This window comes from Lacerta agilis, chromosome 4 (assembly GCF_009819535.1).
Source record: "Lacerta agilis isolate rLacAgi1 chromosome 4, rLacAgi1.pri, whole genome shotgun sequence".
NCBI lineage: Eukaryota > Metazoa > Chordata > Lepidosauria > Squamata > Lacertidae > Lacerta > Lacerta agilis.
Genome location: NC_046315.1, coordinates 85,522,088 through 85,536,769, shown reverse-complemented (window position 1 = coordinate 85,536,769; position 14,682 = coordinate 85,522,088). Strand labels below are relative to the sequence as shown.

General features: G+C 41.4%; 1 protein-coding gene across 2 annotated transcripts; it reads left to right on the top strand.

Annotated features, from left to right (window-relative positions):
- The first annotated feature begins 1,619 nt into the window (after positions 1-1,619).
- SLITRK6 (SLIT and NTRK like family member 6) lies at positions 1,620-12,438 on the top strand. Of its 2 annotated transcripts, XM_033147873.1 has the most exons (3): positions 1,620-2,386; positions 3,671-3,703; positions 8,861-12,438. In XM_033147873.1, exon 3 carries the CDS (start codon positions 8,871-8,873, stop codon positions 11,394-11,396), a length of 2,526 nt encoding a protein of 841 aa, XP_033003764.1. In that variant the 5' UTR covers positions 1,620-2,386; positions 3,671-3,703; positions 8,861-8,870; the 3' UTR covers positions 11,397-12,438. The 2 variants fall into 2 exon arrangements, with proteins under 2 accessions (XP_033003764.1, XP_033003763.1); XM_033147872.1 differs by lacking the exon at positions 3,671-3,703.
- Positions 12,439-14,682: the final 2,244 nt, after the last annotated feature.

Below are 14,682 nucleotides of genomic sequence, written 5' to 3'. Positions count from 1 at the left end.
AAGACATGCGAACAACGTAAATTAAATGGGAATGCAAATGGCTGCAGACACAGAGTGAACTCCAATGTGGACAAGCCCTTACTATCTGAATCAAAGGCTGCAGTCCTAACCACACTTGTTAGGAAGCAAGTCCCACTGAACGCAGTAGGGCCTACTTCTTTTCAAACATTCTCAGAACAGTGAATACGCTCTGCTCATGCAGAAGCAAATGCCATTTTGCACATGAAACCTCTCGCAGTTCGCTGTTCTTCTCTGATATAAACGCTCACACTAGCATTCTCGACACACTGTTACGCTATGAGGAAGATATCAGATTTGTGGCTCCTCCCCATAGCTGTCAACTTTCCCTTTTTTTGCGGGAAATTCCCTTATTCCAGCACCGTTTCCCATTGCAAAAAAAGGGAAAGTTGACAGCTATGGCCATTTCCTAATGCAAAAAAAGGAAGGTTGACAGCTCTGCTCCTCCCCACACCAGTATCACCATCGTTTCTGGAGAGTGGATGGTGTTAATGAGAGGAGGAGCCAAAACACGAGTTCCAGGAATTCACACGGTTTTTTCTAACAGTGCAAGAAACAGCAGATCACTAGCTGTTTCCATGCTGCCAGCATAATGAGAGAACCCAGTCTTAGATTTGAAGGTTTCATTTCATTGCGAACAAAAATCACCTCTATTTTTTTCTGCATGTCCTCTCCTCCCCCATATCCTTCAGAATAGGCTACCATCCAGGTGGTATAACCTGAAGCCACTGTGTTTCTGCAAAGGTTCCATTTGTTCTATTTCTGACACACTCTGCTGCTGTGGGTGCAGATTTCATTTCCTTATACACTGCCTACCTAGCGCTAAGAAAGTGGGGCTTCTACGAAGACTTGTTTTCTCTTACCAGAAGTAGCTGCCCTTGGCGCCACTTATAGGCACAGCACTACAACACGTCAGGGATTACAACTGCAAGGGGAAATTAAAGATCCAGTTATTGGTTACCTTCTCCTCCTCAGTTCTTTCGATGGCTGGATGCTTCTGCCGCCAGTGCATTAAAGCAAGCGAGTTATGCTAACATTTGGAAAGCAGTCAATTAGAAATCAAGCTGATCCTCTCTGTAGCACAGGGCACTGGGGGATTTCTGGAGAACAATTACTGCATTTTGCCTGCCTCTGTAAAAACCCAGGATTGCTTCAGTCCAACCCATGAAAACACTCACACTTCTACACCAGTTAAACATCCCAGAAGATGAGACCAGAGGGGAGCATCTATGGACCACGTAGCACACTTTAGACAAAACCCTTCTCTCTATTGACAGGTAATTAATCACAGAGAGTCTTCTTTTGTAGGGGGAAAAATATTCTCTAGTCAATGACTGGACAATCTCTGAGCTTTTGCGACAGACCTTTGGATCAAGACTGGAACAAGAATCTCTCATTGATGAGGCTACCAAATGCTGGCGGAATATCCCTCCCACCTTCCCAGAAATGAATATTTATTTTGCTTTCTATGAGAGATGGAGTAGTATTTTTTTCTTTTAGGAGCTTCAGGTGTTTTGCTTCTTTTTTTAAGGGCGGCGGGGGGGGGGAGTTAGGGTTAAGAAGGGGGTAAAGGAGAAGAAGGTGAGATAATTTTCAGCAGCAGGAGGAGGAGCTGAGCTTTCCTAAGGTGGAGCTGCGTGGATCTTGTATTAAATGACACTGGCAGATTAGCGCTCCGCGATGGGGAAGGGCTTAAAGGCTGAGTCAAAAGCCAAGAAGTCTCTTTATTTACGCCTACTACCTCCCAGCCTCTGGCAATCTGACTAATAACAAACTGAGCTAACAAGAAAGACTCTCCGAGGGGGAGACAGAGAGAGGGGAGCGACACACACACACAGAGAGAGCGTGCATCGCAGCAGTTTGGATCCTTAAAGCATCTAAAGATACATATTGCGTTTCTTGCAAAGCCAGGAGTGATCGCTTGAAGTCCTGCGGAGCGCTGGGTTTATTTACTGCATCCCGAAGCTCGCAAATGGTTAACTACGTGCAGAAAGTCAGCCTAGCTGGGAAGTCTGCTGTGAATTTTAATTGAGCAAAAGGGACAACTGTTTACAGGATGGTGTAGTGGGTTCTCTTTCTCCCTGGCGTCGTTCTCCCCCTCTCCACCTCCTGCATTTTTTTTTTTTTTTATAATTCCCCCCTCTCTCTCTGCTCTCACTCAAATATGATCTGTCCTGCTTCGGATCTAGGATTTTAACTTCAAGGAACTGCAGCCACGCTTGAGATTCCTGCAGAGAGAGAGACCTTAACCTAGGTTGGTGGGGGACTGTGGAAAGGGCTCGTTTTGGAGATAACAAGGAAAGGGATTGTATACTAAGAGCGACTCTGTGCATCGCCGGCTGTGTCAGTGGGTGTAGCTGCTGTACAGGTAAGGACACTTTCATTTAGGAATTAACCATAGCCAGCTTTTTTTGCATTGTAAAAATCACCTTGGCTACCTATTCTGTTTCTCTCTCCGCTGCCCCACCAAACACACACACACACACAAACACACACAGAGAGAGAGAGAGAGAGAGAGAGAGGTGCTTATTTCCTGTTAGAGCAAATATTTGCTCAAAACTTACAGAATAGCACCTCAAGTGTTGCATAGGTCCTGGGGATATTTTGTGCATGGAAGGATCTGAAAAGAAATTGGCTGGCAGGGAAAGAGAGATTTAAGGAGTGGCATTTGCAGTGGCACACACGAAAAGGACTTTACATACACCAAACCCATAGATTCCTTCTGAGATCCTACAGTAAGCTGTAGTTGCCTGCAGAATTTGACAAAGGAGCACATAGCCTGCTAGATATTCAAGTGATCGTTCCTTAACCTGAGGCTTTGTAGTCCATCATATCCACTTTCTAACAACTGTATAAGCATTAATTGAAACAAGAAAGGTATTTGATTTCTACTGTTGTCTAAAATAGATGGATTTATTGCCTTCAATCTGTATGGAAACTTTGCCTTAGGGACACTCATTAATCAGTGCTCCTGAAAATGCAAAAATGTGCAAAAAATCTACCGAGTAAGAGGCGGTGGAGGCAGGGGGGGGGAACTCTGGTGTTCCTTAGGTTTTTCCCAAACTCCCTCCTCCCTCCATGCTCAAAATGGAACCATTTATTTAAGGTAGTTTTTGAAAGTATCTATGAAATTAGAGCATTGGGAACATAATGCTTCAACTAAGCAAGTGAATTAATGGGTGCAAAGACACTTCTCTGGAACGGTCAATATTAAGTAAGTTATACTCTTGTGTCACTTTGGATATTTTGAAGTTTGGTTATATTTACAATACAAGGTTAGCAGCCCCAAGGGGGCCATCCATGCATGGATAAAGCCATGTTTGATGGGGTAGAAGTTTTAAAATGCAAATAATATGTTAGCCAAAAATAAGCTTTTGTTTACAGTTGTGTTACTAGCAATGGCTTTTGAAGGCTGGGGATCAGGCGGACAGATGGAAGGATAGTGAGTTGATGTCTTCCAGGACTAGACAGAAGCTCCAAAAATCTTTCTGCAGAGGGAGAAAAACTCTCTCTCTCTCTCTGTGTGTGTGTGTGTGTGTGTGTGAAAGAGAAAGAGACTTATTGCCATTTTACCCAGCCAAAGTATGACAATGATTAAGAAGGGAATGCCTTTCTAGCTGGTTGCAAATACTTTTAAACATTTGTGTTTCAGAAAAGAATGTGGAAGGCTTTCATCTTCAGAAATGTATGTAAAGCGTCCTTCGATTCAACATGCACTTTAAATTAATGCATGTTGATTTACTTCTCTTAATTTTGCCGAAGGACATCGTAACAAGTATGTTCAGAGTGCTCTGCCTGCTCAGCAGAAGAATAGTTAAGAGAAAATAAAAGTTGAATTAATGACCCAATTGCTTTGCTGAAGACAAGTGTTTACAAGAAGCTTTATTTGTGAAATTAGGTTATCAAAAACAAAGCCTTGGGTACTAAAAGTGGGGAATACTTTCCGTTTTAATGGCTGGTGTTAAGCTAAATCCTTTCGTAAAACAGGATCTGCATGCTGGGTCTTGTTCGTCAGTCAGCAAGGTTGGTTGGGGTGAGGATACTAAAGTTAAGGAGAAGCAGATATTTAGACTCTAGAGGGGGGCAAGAAACTTCTTTTGTTTGATCCAAAATATGTGTATTTATGCCTTTATGGACACCCCCCCAAAAAAAACCAAGAAAAAACCCACATCATTACTTGTAGGCCCATTCAAAATATTGGCATACTAGGATAGTTGCCTTTAAGACTGAAGCAGCAATGCTATATACAATTAGATTGGAATAAGCCCCACTGAACTCAATGGGACTTACACCTGAGTAGGCTTATATGGGATTTCACTGTGAGTTCCACTAGTTATGGGGCCAATATGATGCACACCCATGCTCTCTGGCTTAATGCTTCTGAAATGAAGCTTATAGTCATGTTGAAGAAAAAAAAATCTAAATTGCTACCTGTAGTTGAACAGACTGATCCTGTACATGTTTACTTGGAAGTGAATCCCTCCAAGCTAAATAAAATCGACTGCAGCCCTAAGAAAGACTCTAATGTTGGTAGCCTAATATAAGAGGATCAGAAAGGTCCATCAACAGGGGGACTCCTATTTGAGTAGGTTTCATTGAGTTCAATGGGGCTTACACCCAGGTAATTAGGTTTGGGATTTTGGTCCAACATCCTCTTCTCCACAGTAGCCAACCAGATGCCTTGAGGACACCCACAAGCTAGGACTTGAAGGCAATTTCCCTCTCCCACTATTGCATCCCCCTGGTACTTCAAAGCAATATGCCTTCCTGAAGCCCAATCGGGTTAAAATCTGTTGCAAAATCTCCTTTACTGAATGGCACTAATTGCCCAAATGAGTGCAGGGAAGCAACACACAACTTCACAGTGGTTGAAGACATGACCTCAAACCTGGACTTGTGCATATAGATGTCAACACACAAATGCTTCGTAGAAGAAAATGAAGAAAAAGTTCAACTTCCGCATAAAGCACCTTTCTGGGTGGTTGCATGTTGAACCGAGTCTCCGAGCCAAATTGGATGTCATCTGTCAAAACTGCAATCCTTTAGCCCCTTATTATAGGCTAGATTCATGGGCATCAATAGCACCACTTCAGAAAGGCTGAAGCTCTAATTCCATGCATGCTTGTTTGGAAGGAAGTCCCATTGAAGTAAGTGGAGCTTGCTTCTAAGTAAACATGCACAGAATTGCACTGGAAGGTGACTATTGCTATGGAACTATTTACTTTGTTAATACATTGAGATCAGATGACCCCATGTGAAACAAAAGGAGATACCCAAACACGACTAAGTAAACACATACAGATAAGTAAAGAATATGCAGTCACAAGTGAACTGTGTTAGTACGAGAGTTAATTTCCCACATTTAAACGTGCTTAATAGGACATATTGCTCAGCAGGTCCACATTTCCAAAAACTGGTTCCTTTAAAGGCAATGCACATTTTGAATTCCATAGGAGGCAGTATCATCCATATATATATATATATATATATATATATGTAGCAATTCTGTGCCATATTTACCTTCGAGTGAAATTAATAATGTAGATGAAAATGTCTAATATATCCAGATCAGCATCTTGTTCACAGCTTGCTTGTCCCGTCTTTTCCCACTTTCTTCTTATACTTATTTTCCAAGATGTACCTAAAATACACATACACACAAACAGATGGAGGGCAAAAAATAAGAGATGATGCTTTGAAATAAGGACAAGTTATGCCTTGCAACAAAATGTTGCAGCGTGGCCCCAGGTGTGTGTATGTTACCTGTGACAGGTGAGGGACCCTCAAAGACAGCTGTCCTCGCTCTTTCTTCCCGTGCAAAATTTAGGTAACTTTAAAAACATTCGACAGCACAGCCAATCAGCATGCATGCATGCCAATGAAGCCTGAAGGTTGTGCAAGCAGTCTGGCCTGGGAGGGGGACTTGAGGGGGCAGGTGAAGTTGATTGATCTTTGGTGCATCCTAAGACATATAGGAGAATGCTGATCAGGAATCCACACCAGCCCCAGCCCCACTTGTGCCTCTGGCATACATTGTTAACCAGGGGCTATGTTTTGGGGCTGCTGTGACAGTTTCTCAACACAGTCCACAGCCACACCCATCCGCATTAGGGCTATAGCAGTGAATTTAATTGCAGGTTCTTGTTTCCGCCCTCAGCCCATACCGGATCATGAGGATCAAAACAACGGAAAGCTGCTCTCTCAGCTGGTAATCTGTAACAGGAGGTCTAATGCCTCTGGATAACCCCTGCATGGTTGTTGTAGACAACTTGGAGCCTGGCCTGCAGTTATTCATCATGTACCCTTGCCTGTACTACGCTGTTTCTTAGTCATAGGTTCTCCTAACCTGCAGTATAGTGACAACAATCTGCATTTGCTTAGGAATTTGCATTAGCAGGACTACCGACACACACACACCTGCTCTCTTCTCTTTCTTGCTATCTTTTTGAGGGGCATAGGAGATCCTTGGTTGAGGGCACACTGATGCCCAGTTTCAGCTTTGATCTTTTTTTCTATTGATGGGCAGCCTGGAGACATTTTAAATAAGACTTCTCAACGTGAACTAGGAAATAATCCAGCCCTACCATTAGTCAAAGGGTAGCAACTGGTTCAGGCAGCAGATGCCAGTTGTTCCTCTGAAACCCCTAATCACAGGGCAGTTTACAGTGTAAAAATACAAAATACATAGCGTAACAACAGCCACCACCATACCCCCATGTATGTGTTACGTGCCCCAACTTGGCCACATCTAAACTAGGCTGCTGCCCAGGATGCTGTGGAGAATGGTATCATGTGACCAGCATTTAAATAAGATCCAGCTGCCAGTCCACTTGGCTTTTGTGTGTGGGCACCATATTGACCTTTCCTTCAGGCAGCAAAACATGCTTGGCTGGCCTTGCCAGGAAATGATTTATCCAAATATAAGTTGCGGTTCTTTCTTATCATTTTGTACCTGAATGCCCCTTTCTCCATCCTCTCTTGCTCACAGAAGAGAGAAATGGGGGAAAGGGAATGGAGGAAGAGACACAAGGATATAACAGTACACCTTCCACTCTCCTCTTTATTCCTTCTATGGGCATGGGATAAATAAATAAGTTGTTGTTGTTGTTGTTGTTATGCTCCTTGCCTTATCAGTTGATCAGCATTGTTTTGAAGTCTTTTGAGCTGCTACAACCCCACCTTTTCCACCAGCCACGTTCTTCCAGTCTGCCAGCCTATTCCGTTCTCTTCTCTCCTGGTTTTCTTTCCCACCTGATCCATTGTTCCATGGATACTGGAACAGGTTCAGTCCTCACCGGGCTATTTTGGAGTCTCTCGTTTTTGTGTTTCCCTAAGTCTATCGATACCTCCATCTTGTTTGTGGGTGGTGCCATTCCCCCCCCCCCCCGAACTTCACAAATGAAAGGGAGAATCACAAATAGGGAATGAATCAATTGGCACTTACTTCTGAGTAGACATGCATAGGATAGCACTGGGAGTGTCAGACACATAGCTGTAGCTGTATATGCTTAACTTCTAAGTGACTTGTGTTTTTTATTTAAGGAATTTGAATTATTCAGTCAATGATTTCTGATATGCGCAGCTCACCATGGTAGAAGAACCATGTGGTGTATTTCAGATGAAGTGCTGGACTATGGCTGTCATTGTCCCTGTCCATTGGCCATGCTGGTGGGGCCGAAGAGAGTGGTAATCTAACTCTATAGAAAGTACCATGTTAGCTGCCACAGAAGTCAGCAGAATGGGAAAGTAACACTGGTAATGGGCACAATTTAACTAGTTCTTTAGACAAGACAAGACTAGACAGTCACCTTACCATGTTGCAATGCTGGCATGGCAAGAAATCATGTCACAGGCTTCTCTCATATGGCTTTAGACTCTGACATTACTGGAACCTGCTGCAACTGTCTTCATACTGTAGAATGTAATGGACCTTTATAACCTTGCCAGGTGAATATTGGAGCTGTAGCAGGATTTACAATCCTTGGTTCATTGTAAATCTCCACTAAGAGATGATTGGAGATGGGGAGCCACTTTGTAGTGGAAAGGTAGTCCTATGAATCCACGCAAGACTGAGGTGTTTATATGAAACTTTTTCTTTTTCTTCTTGACCCAAATTCTACAAATAAAACGTTGCTACTCAACTGTTACTATGCCAAAAGTTTAAATTGTTTGATCATTCAAATGTCTGGCATTCACTGTGACAATGTTGGAGGACAGCATTCTTCCTTTGTTGTTTTCATCCAATTTCTAAATAAGTTTTTTTTTTGCACTGAAATAAATAGACAATTCAGTTTTTTGTGGTCCATCTATGGTACAAGTTATCAATTATCAGACATATACTTCTGGCAAGTGGCGACTTGTAACTCTTCCTTTCCACAGAGCAGAGGTGTAGCCAATTTCTTAAGCCTGAAGGACATATATTATACCACTCCACTGTTTGGGTCATTCACACTACTCAAGAAAGAACTATGGTAATTCTCAAGAAAAGAGGGTAATATCAAAGTTCTTAACACCAACATTCATTCAGAATAGTTGGGTGAAGTTTAGTCACCCCACCTTAGGAAAAGAAAGTTGCTTATCCAATAGTGGTGTCCAGAAATGTTACTTTGCAGAACTGGGCAAATTTAAATTGGGAATTGGATGCACTCAATGGTCAACCAGTTGACCATTTTCATCTTAGAGAATTACTATGATGTCTCAATTGATAGGAGTTGCTACTTCAGTGGGTGGTTTGTGTATTGGAGCATGTGGGCAGGCAAGGGGTAGAGGTCCTCCAATGTTGTGATGATCACCTTTAAAAAACAAATAAAAATGAGGTATATATCTGTATTGTATTTTGCAGAAGCTGCTGGATGACCATGAAGCTCTGGATAATTACGTTAAGTTTGATGGGGGTTGCTTGTGATGTACTACAGTCCAAACCAGCTTTACCTTCAACTATTGGCTCTTGTGATATGCTGTGTTCTTGTGAAGAAAAGGATGGTGTCTTTAATATAAACTGCGAAGAAAGAGGCATCAAGGAGTTATCTCAAGTACATGTTCCACCATCCCGGCCTTTCCACCTTAGTCTTCTCAACAACAGTTTGACCATGTTACATGTGAATGACTTCTCCAGCTTCATCAACGCTCTCTCACTCCATCTTGGATTTAACTACATTGTAGACATTGAACCAGGAGCATTTAATGGACTAAGTCTCCTTAAGCAACTTCATATCAATCACAACTCGTTAGAAGTACTTAAAGAAGACACATTCCATGGGTTGGAGAACTTGGAATTCCTTCAAGCAGACAACAACTTCATCACAATAATTGAATCAAGTGCCTTCAGCAAGCTCAACAGGCTAAAGGTGCTCATTTTAAATGACAATGCCATTGAGTTTCTTCCTTCCAACGTATTTCGCTTTGTGCCATTAACTCACTTGGATCTTCGTGGGAACCAGCTGCAGACTCTGCCTTATGTTGGTTTTTTAGAACATATTGGTAGAATTCTAGACCTTCAGTTGGAAGATAACAAATGGGTCTGCAATTGCGACCTGGTAGAGTTGAAAGCTTGGTTAGAAAACATGCCTCCTCAGTCCATAATAGGTGATGTTGTATGCCACAGCCCTCCCATTTTGAAAGGCAGCATTTTAAGCAGATTAAAAAAAGAATCGCTTTGTCCCACTCACCCTACAAATGATCTTGATGCCCCATCAGGTTCCTTACCCTTGGTGGTTACCACGTCAATAAGTGATAGTCACTACTCAACCAAGGTAATACCTATTTTTAGGGTTCCTACCAGGGAAACTGCTTTAACACTTCACGTAACAAAGCCAGCTACTCTGCTTCCTGGTGTATATTGTCCGATCCCTTGTCAGTGCACTAGCAATATCCTTTCAGGGATTTTAATGCAATGCCAGGAACAAAACATTGAAAGCCTGTCAGATTTAGGGCCTCCTCCTCCAAATCCTAAAAAGCTTATACTAGCTGGAAATATAATTCAGACGTTACTGAAATCAGACCTTGTAGACTATGGCAGCCTAGACTTGCTTCACTTGGGAAGCAACCGTATTGAAATACTGGAAGAAGGATCCTTCCTCAATCTCACCAGATTGCAGAAATTATATCTCAATGGGAATCATCTCACCAAGCTGAGTCATAATTTATTTTTAGGCCTGCAGCGGCTTGAGTATTTGTATCTTGAATATAATTTCATCAAGGAGGTTTTACCGGGGACATTTCACCCCATGCCTAAACTAAAGGTCCTTTATTTAAATAATAACCTTCTTCAGACTTTGCCAGCCCACATTTTTTCTGGAGTTCCTCTAGCCAGGCTAAATCTGAAAACCAACCAGTTTGCACATTTGCCTGTAGGGAATGTCTTAGATGATCTGGATTTACTCGTACAACTTGAGCTGGAAGACAACCCTTGGGATTGTACTTGTGACTCAGTTGGGCTGCAGCAATGGATACAAAAGCTGAACAGAAACACAATGACGGGTGACATTTTCTGCACATCTCCAAGGCATTTAGCTAAAAAGAAACTGAAATCTCTGAATAGTGACGTGCTATGTCCTGGAATAAACAGCCCATCTTCCGCAACTCATGCTAGCTTCATAGTTGTCACCACGTCACCAACCACCACCAATACGGCAGACACTATTCTGCAATCACTTACCGATGCCATTCCTCTTTCAGTTTTAATCCTGGGTCTTTTGATAGTCTTTGTAACCATCATTTTTTGCGCAGCTGGTATCGTCGTCCTTGTTCTGCACCGGCGGAGAAGGTACAAAAAGAAGCACGCAGATGAACAGATGCGGGACAACAGCCCAGTGCAGCTTCAGTACAGCATGTATGGTCACAAAACAACACACCACACCACTGAGCGCCCGGCCACAAGCTTGTATGAGCAGCGTATGCTCAGCCCCATGGTGCAAGTTTATCGAAGCCCATCTTTCAGCCCCAAATTTACAGACCATCAACAGGAGATGAATGACAAGGAGATGAATGATTCCAAACATCTACGCAGAGGCCTCTTGGAGAGGGAGCACTCCTCCCCTCTGACGGGGTCAAATGTCAAATATAAAGCTACAGACCAATCGGCTGAGTTCCTGTCCTTCCAGGATGCCAGCTCCTTGTACAGGAACATTCTTGAGAAAGAAAGAGAACTTCAGCAACTAGGGATAACTGAGTATCTACGGAAAAACATAGCCCAGTTACACCCAGATATGGAGGTACACTATCCAGGAGCTCACGAGGAGCTAAAGCTGATGGAGACACTCATGTACTCCAGGCCAAGGAAAGTTTTACTAGAACAGACTAAAAATGAGTATTTTGAACTCAAAGCCAACCTGCATGCTGAACCCGATTACCTGGAGGTCTTGGAACAGCAAACATAAAAGGGACCCTTTTTGAAGGATTAAGTCAAAAACTTAACTCGGAACTTGTAAATAAAAGTGCCTTATAATAATGTGTCGTCAATCAGAACTTTAAGCACAGTAGTAATCCGAGTGAAAAGAAACTCTCAGGGATAACTGTGTGAAGCCATGGGGAAGTTTGCAGGTTCTGTGTCTCAACCTCACATTAAATGTGAACTTTGGGCAACTGGATTCTGGGAGGAAGTTCAGCTGGCCATATTCCTCGAGACCTGCATGGCAATCCCTCATTTTTTTTCCGCTTAGAAAAGTAAGAAAAAAGCTTGAAGCATTGGTTACTTTGGTTCCCCGGACCGAGACACAAAATTTTCTTTAAAATGCACCTATATACCTGGTTCCAAGAGGCTAGTGTATATTGGTTAGGAATTAGTTCACATGTATGAGTATTGTCTATGGATCGCACATGAGATTGCCACATAATAAATACAAGATAAATTATATGATTTTAAACATATATTTAACTGAACACCCCCAAGGTCCACCAATATTTAAGTACCTTTTATTTGGAATGTTATTTATATTTTTTAAAAAACCTGTTAGAATATTCAGAAGGAGGGGGAAAGCTGTGTACATGTTTTATCTAGGAATCCTAAAAGACATAAACAAAACTCTCTTTTTTTGGTTACTTTCCCTAGGAGGCAATTTTAATTGTTTTTTGGACAGTCTTCAATATAATGCTGCTATAGAGTTATGTGCATCATTGGTTGACACTCATACCTGAGGAAATTTGGAAAGCTACTGAGAATTTATTGTAAATATATTAGTAAATCAATGAGCTGGGTTATTATTATTATTATTATTTATATGATTGGCTCCTGTTATGGTTGTGGATACATCAGATGAAACATCAATTCACTGTGGTCAGTTAAATGTCACATGCAAATAAGTACACCAATGAGCAATGAGATCTTATTTGTGTATCTGTGTGAATTCTCCATATTTGCTACAATTACTCAGCAAAAGAGCTTTTATCAGGTCCAGTTTGAAAGTGATACCAGGCACTTTTTTTTTAAAAGGAAAAAGTACACGTGCGTGGTTTGCAACTTGTTTTAAAGCAAATCGCTGGAATCTATATTTACAACGTTAGCACTCCAGAATCTTGGGTATGTGTCATGTTAATGCTGAACATATAATTGCCAGTGACTAAGCTGGGTCCCAGCGATTGATTTGTCTGCATGCTTAAGCATGCTTACATGAAAGCAAGTTCTGTCAGGCTGTTTCGGCTATTACACTGCAACTGTCCTGGGTTTTCTGCTGAGTATGCACTCGACAAGGAGGTACGATCAATTCTAGCTCTCGGACGGCTACATCTGTGTTTTCACACACACACCTTTGTTGCACACTCAAGCCACATTTTCGGTGCACACTTACCCCCCTCCCAACAACTTAGATGTAAACCTAAAAAAGCAAAAATAATATGAGCAGCCTGGCAGATGTTCTGTGGAAATCAGTGGGATGTATTTCATAAAGATGTTCCAGATGAAGGTGACATGAAGCACGACAGCTTTATTTTGCTACAATGCTTAGTTAGGTTTATATGAACTATTTATTCTGTACAGTTTATATCTATTTCAGTTCACAGTTACTATTATTATTATTCTTGGGTGCCTTTCAAGCAAATCAAAGAACTTCTAGCTATAAATAAAAAGATGACAATAAATGTTGTTTTTTTTAAAAAAAGAAAATGCCCCCCCCCCGAAAAGTTCCTTTTTTAAATAAAAAGACATTGGCAAGACCTGCATGCACAAGTTCAGATCTGTTCGGAAATCAAATGGGAGGCTTCAGTCCGTCGTCATGCATACAGAAGCACCTTGTTCTGGGTGCAAGAAGGCAGTTTAGTGCCCATGCATGACTGACACAGTGCCAAATTGTTACTTTGACCTGCATTTCCCCTCCTGTTTAAGCTCGTCTTTTGTGAACCAGCTACACTTTGATGGATTCATTCGCCTCCACTTCTGGCTCTGACTATTTAAGGCTGAATGGTTACATACTATAAAAAAAAATGCGTTGTTAAATCAATTCAGCCGTAAGTAGTTTAAAAGTCGTTAGAAAACAGGAAGAGGAAAATATACACCAAGTGTAGCCTACACGATTCGGATCCATTTGTAATCAAGAAATAAAATATCTTAATTAAGCTTACAGAGGTTTGCTTAGGTAGCAATTGACATACAATTGTTAATTTCTCTGCAATGTTTTTACCTTCTGAAGAAACAGCCTCTCTGGGGAAAAGAAAAGGAAATATTTGTACCAGATAATTTATTCATGCCAATTGGCACAATGCTGCAATGTCTTTCACAAAACTGAGACTGTGGCCCTACTATCACCTTGTTTCTTACATTAGATCATTGATTTCACAACCCAAACTATAGGCTCCTAGGAATGAACAGGGAGATCACACTTTTGTGGTAATGTGATATGCATGAAAATACGTGCTGTATTTATCATGGGGCTGCCATGGAAATAATCTCTACTCACCCCTGCCTGAGGGTTCTGTATAGAGAATTAGAAATATTCTTTCGCGAGACACTGTCAATACGGGATATTCAAACTGAGAAACATGGAGGTGCAGCTGTGATGTCACACTACATGATGAGTACTTTGATTTTTTTTTCCACTAGGAGAAAGAAGAACTTGCTGCAGATATGCTGGTTTTGGTGGTGTTCCCTTATTTTTAGTAATTCACTTTAGCAAAAGAAATTGACTACTAATAAAGATACTACTACTACTACTACTACTATTAATAAGTTGTAGTTAGAGAAGGGGAATAAATTTGATGCAGTTCACATTTAAAAGTGACCTTACCAAATCTTCACTTTTCGAAACAATATGTGAACCGAAATGTAGCCGGTCTTCGAAACTTACACTTCTCCAAATTTTGCAATGCAGTTCTCCTGCCAAGTGATGTGTACAAAAATACATATATTAGGGTAAAGTGTGCCTACAAATGCATATATTAGAAAACAACATGCAAAAATACACTGCAAGGAGGAAATTCCTACACACACACACACACACACACACACAATGCAAAATGTGAAAATTCACACTAAAATGCTGATGAATTTTCATGAGAACCTTTAAAAAAAATCACAAACTTATGTGGAAATGTGGAGAACTGAACTTAAGGCTGGAAAAATAAGAAACTGAGAGAAAACCAAATCTACCCATTGCTGGCAGATGTACCCATTCTTGATAATGCACATGCATTCTTTGAGTAAGACCTATTGAATTCAATGCAAATTTCTACCAA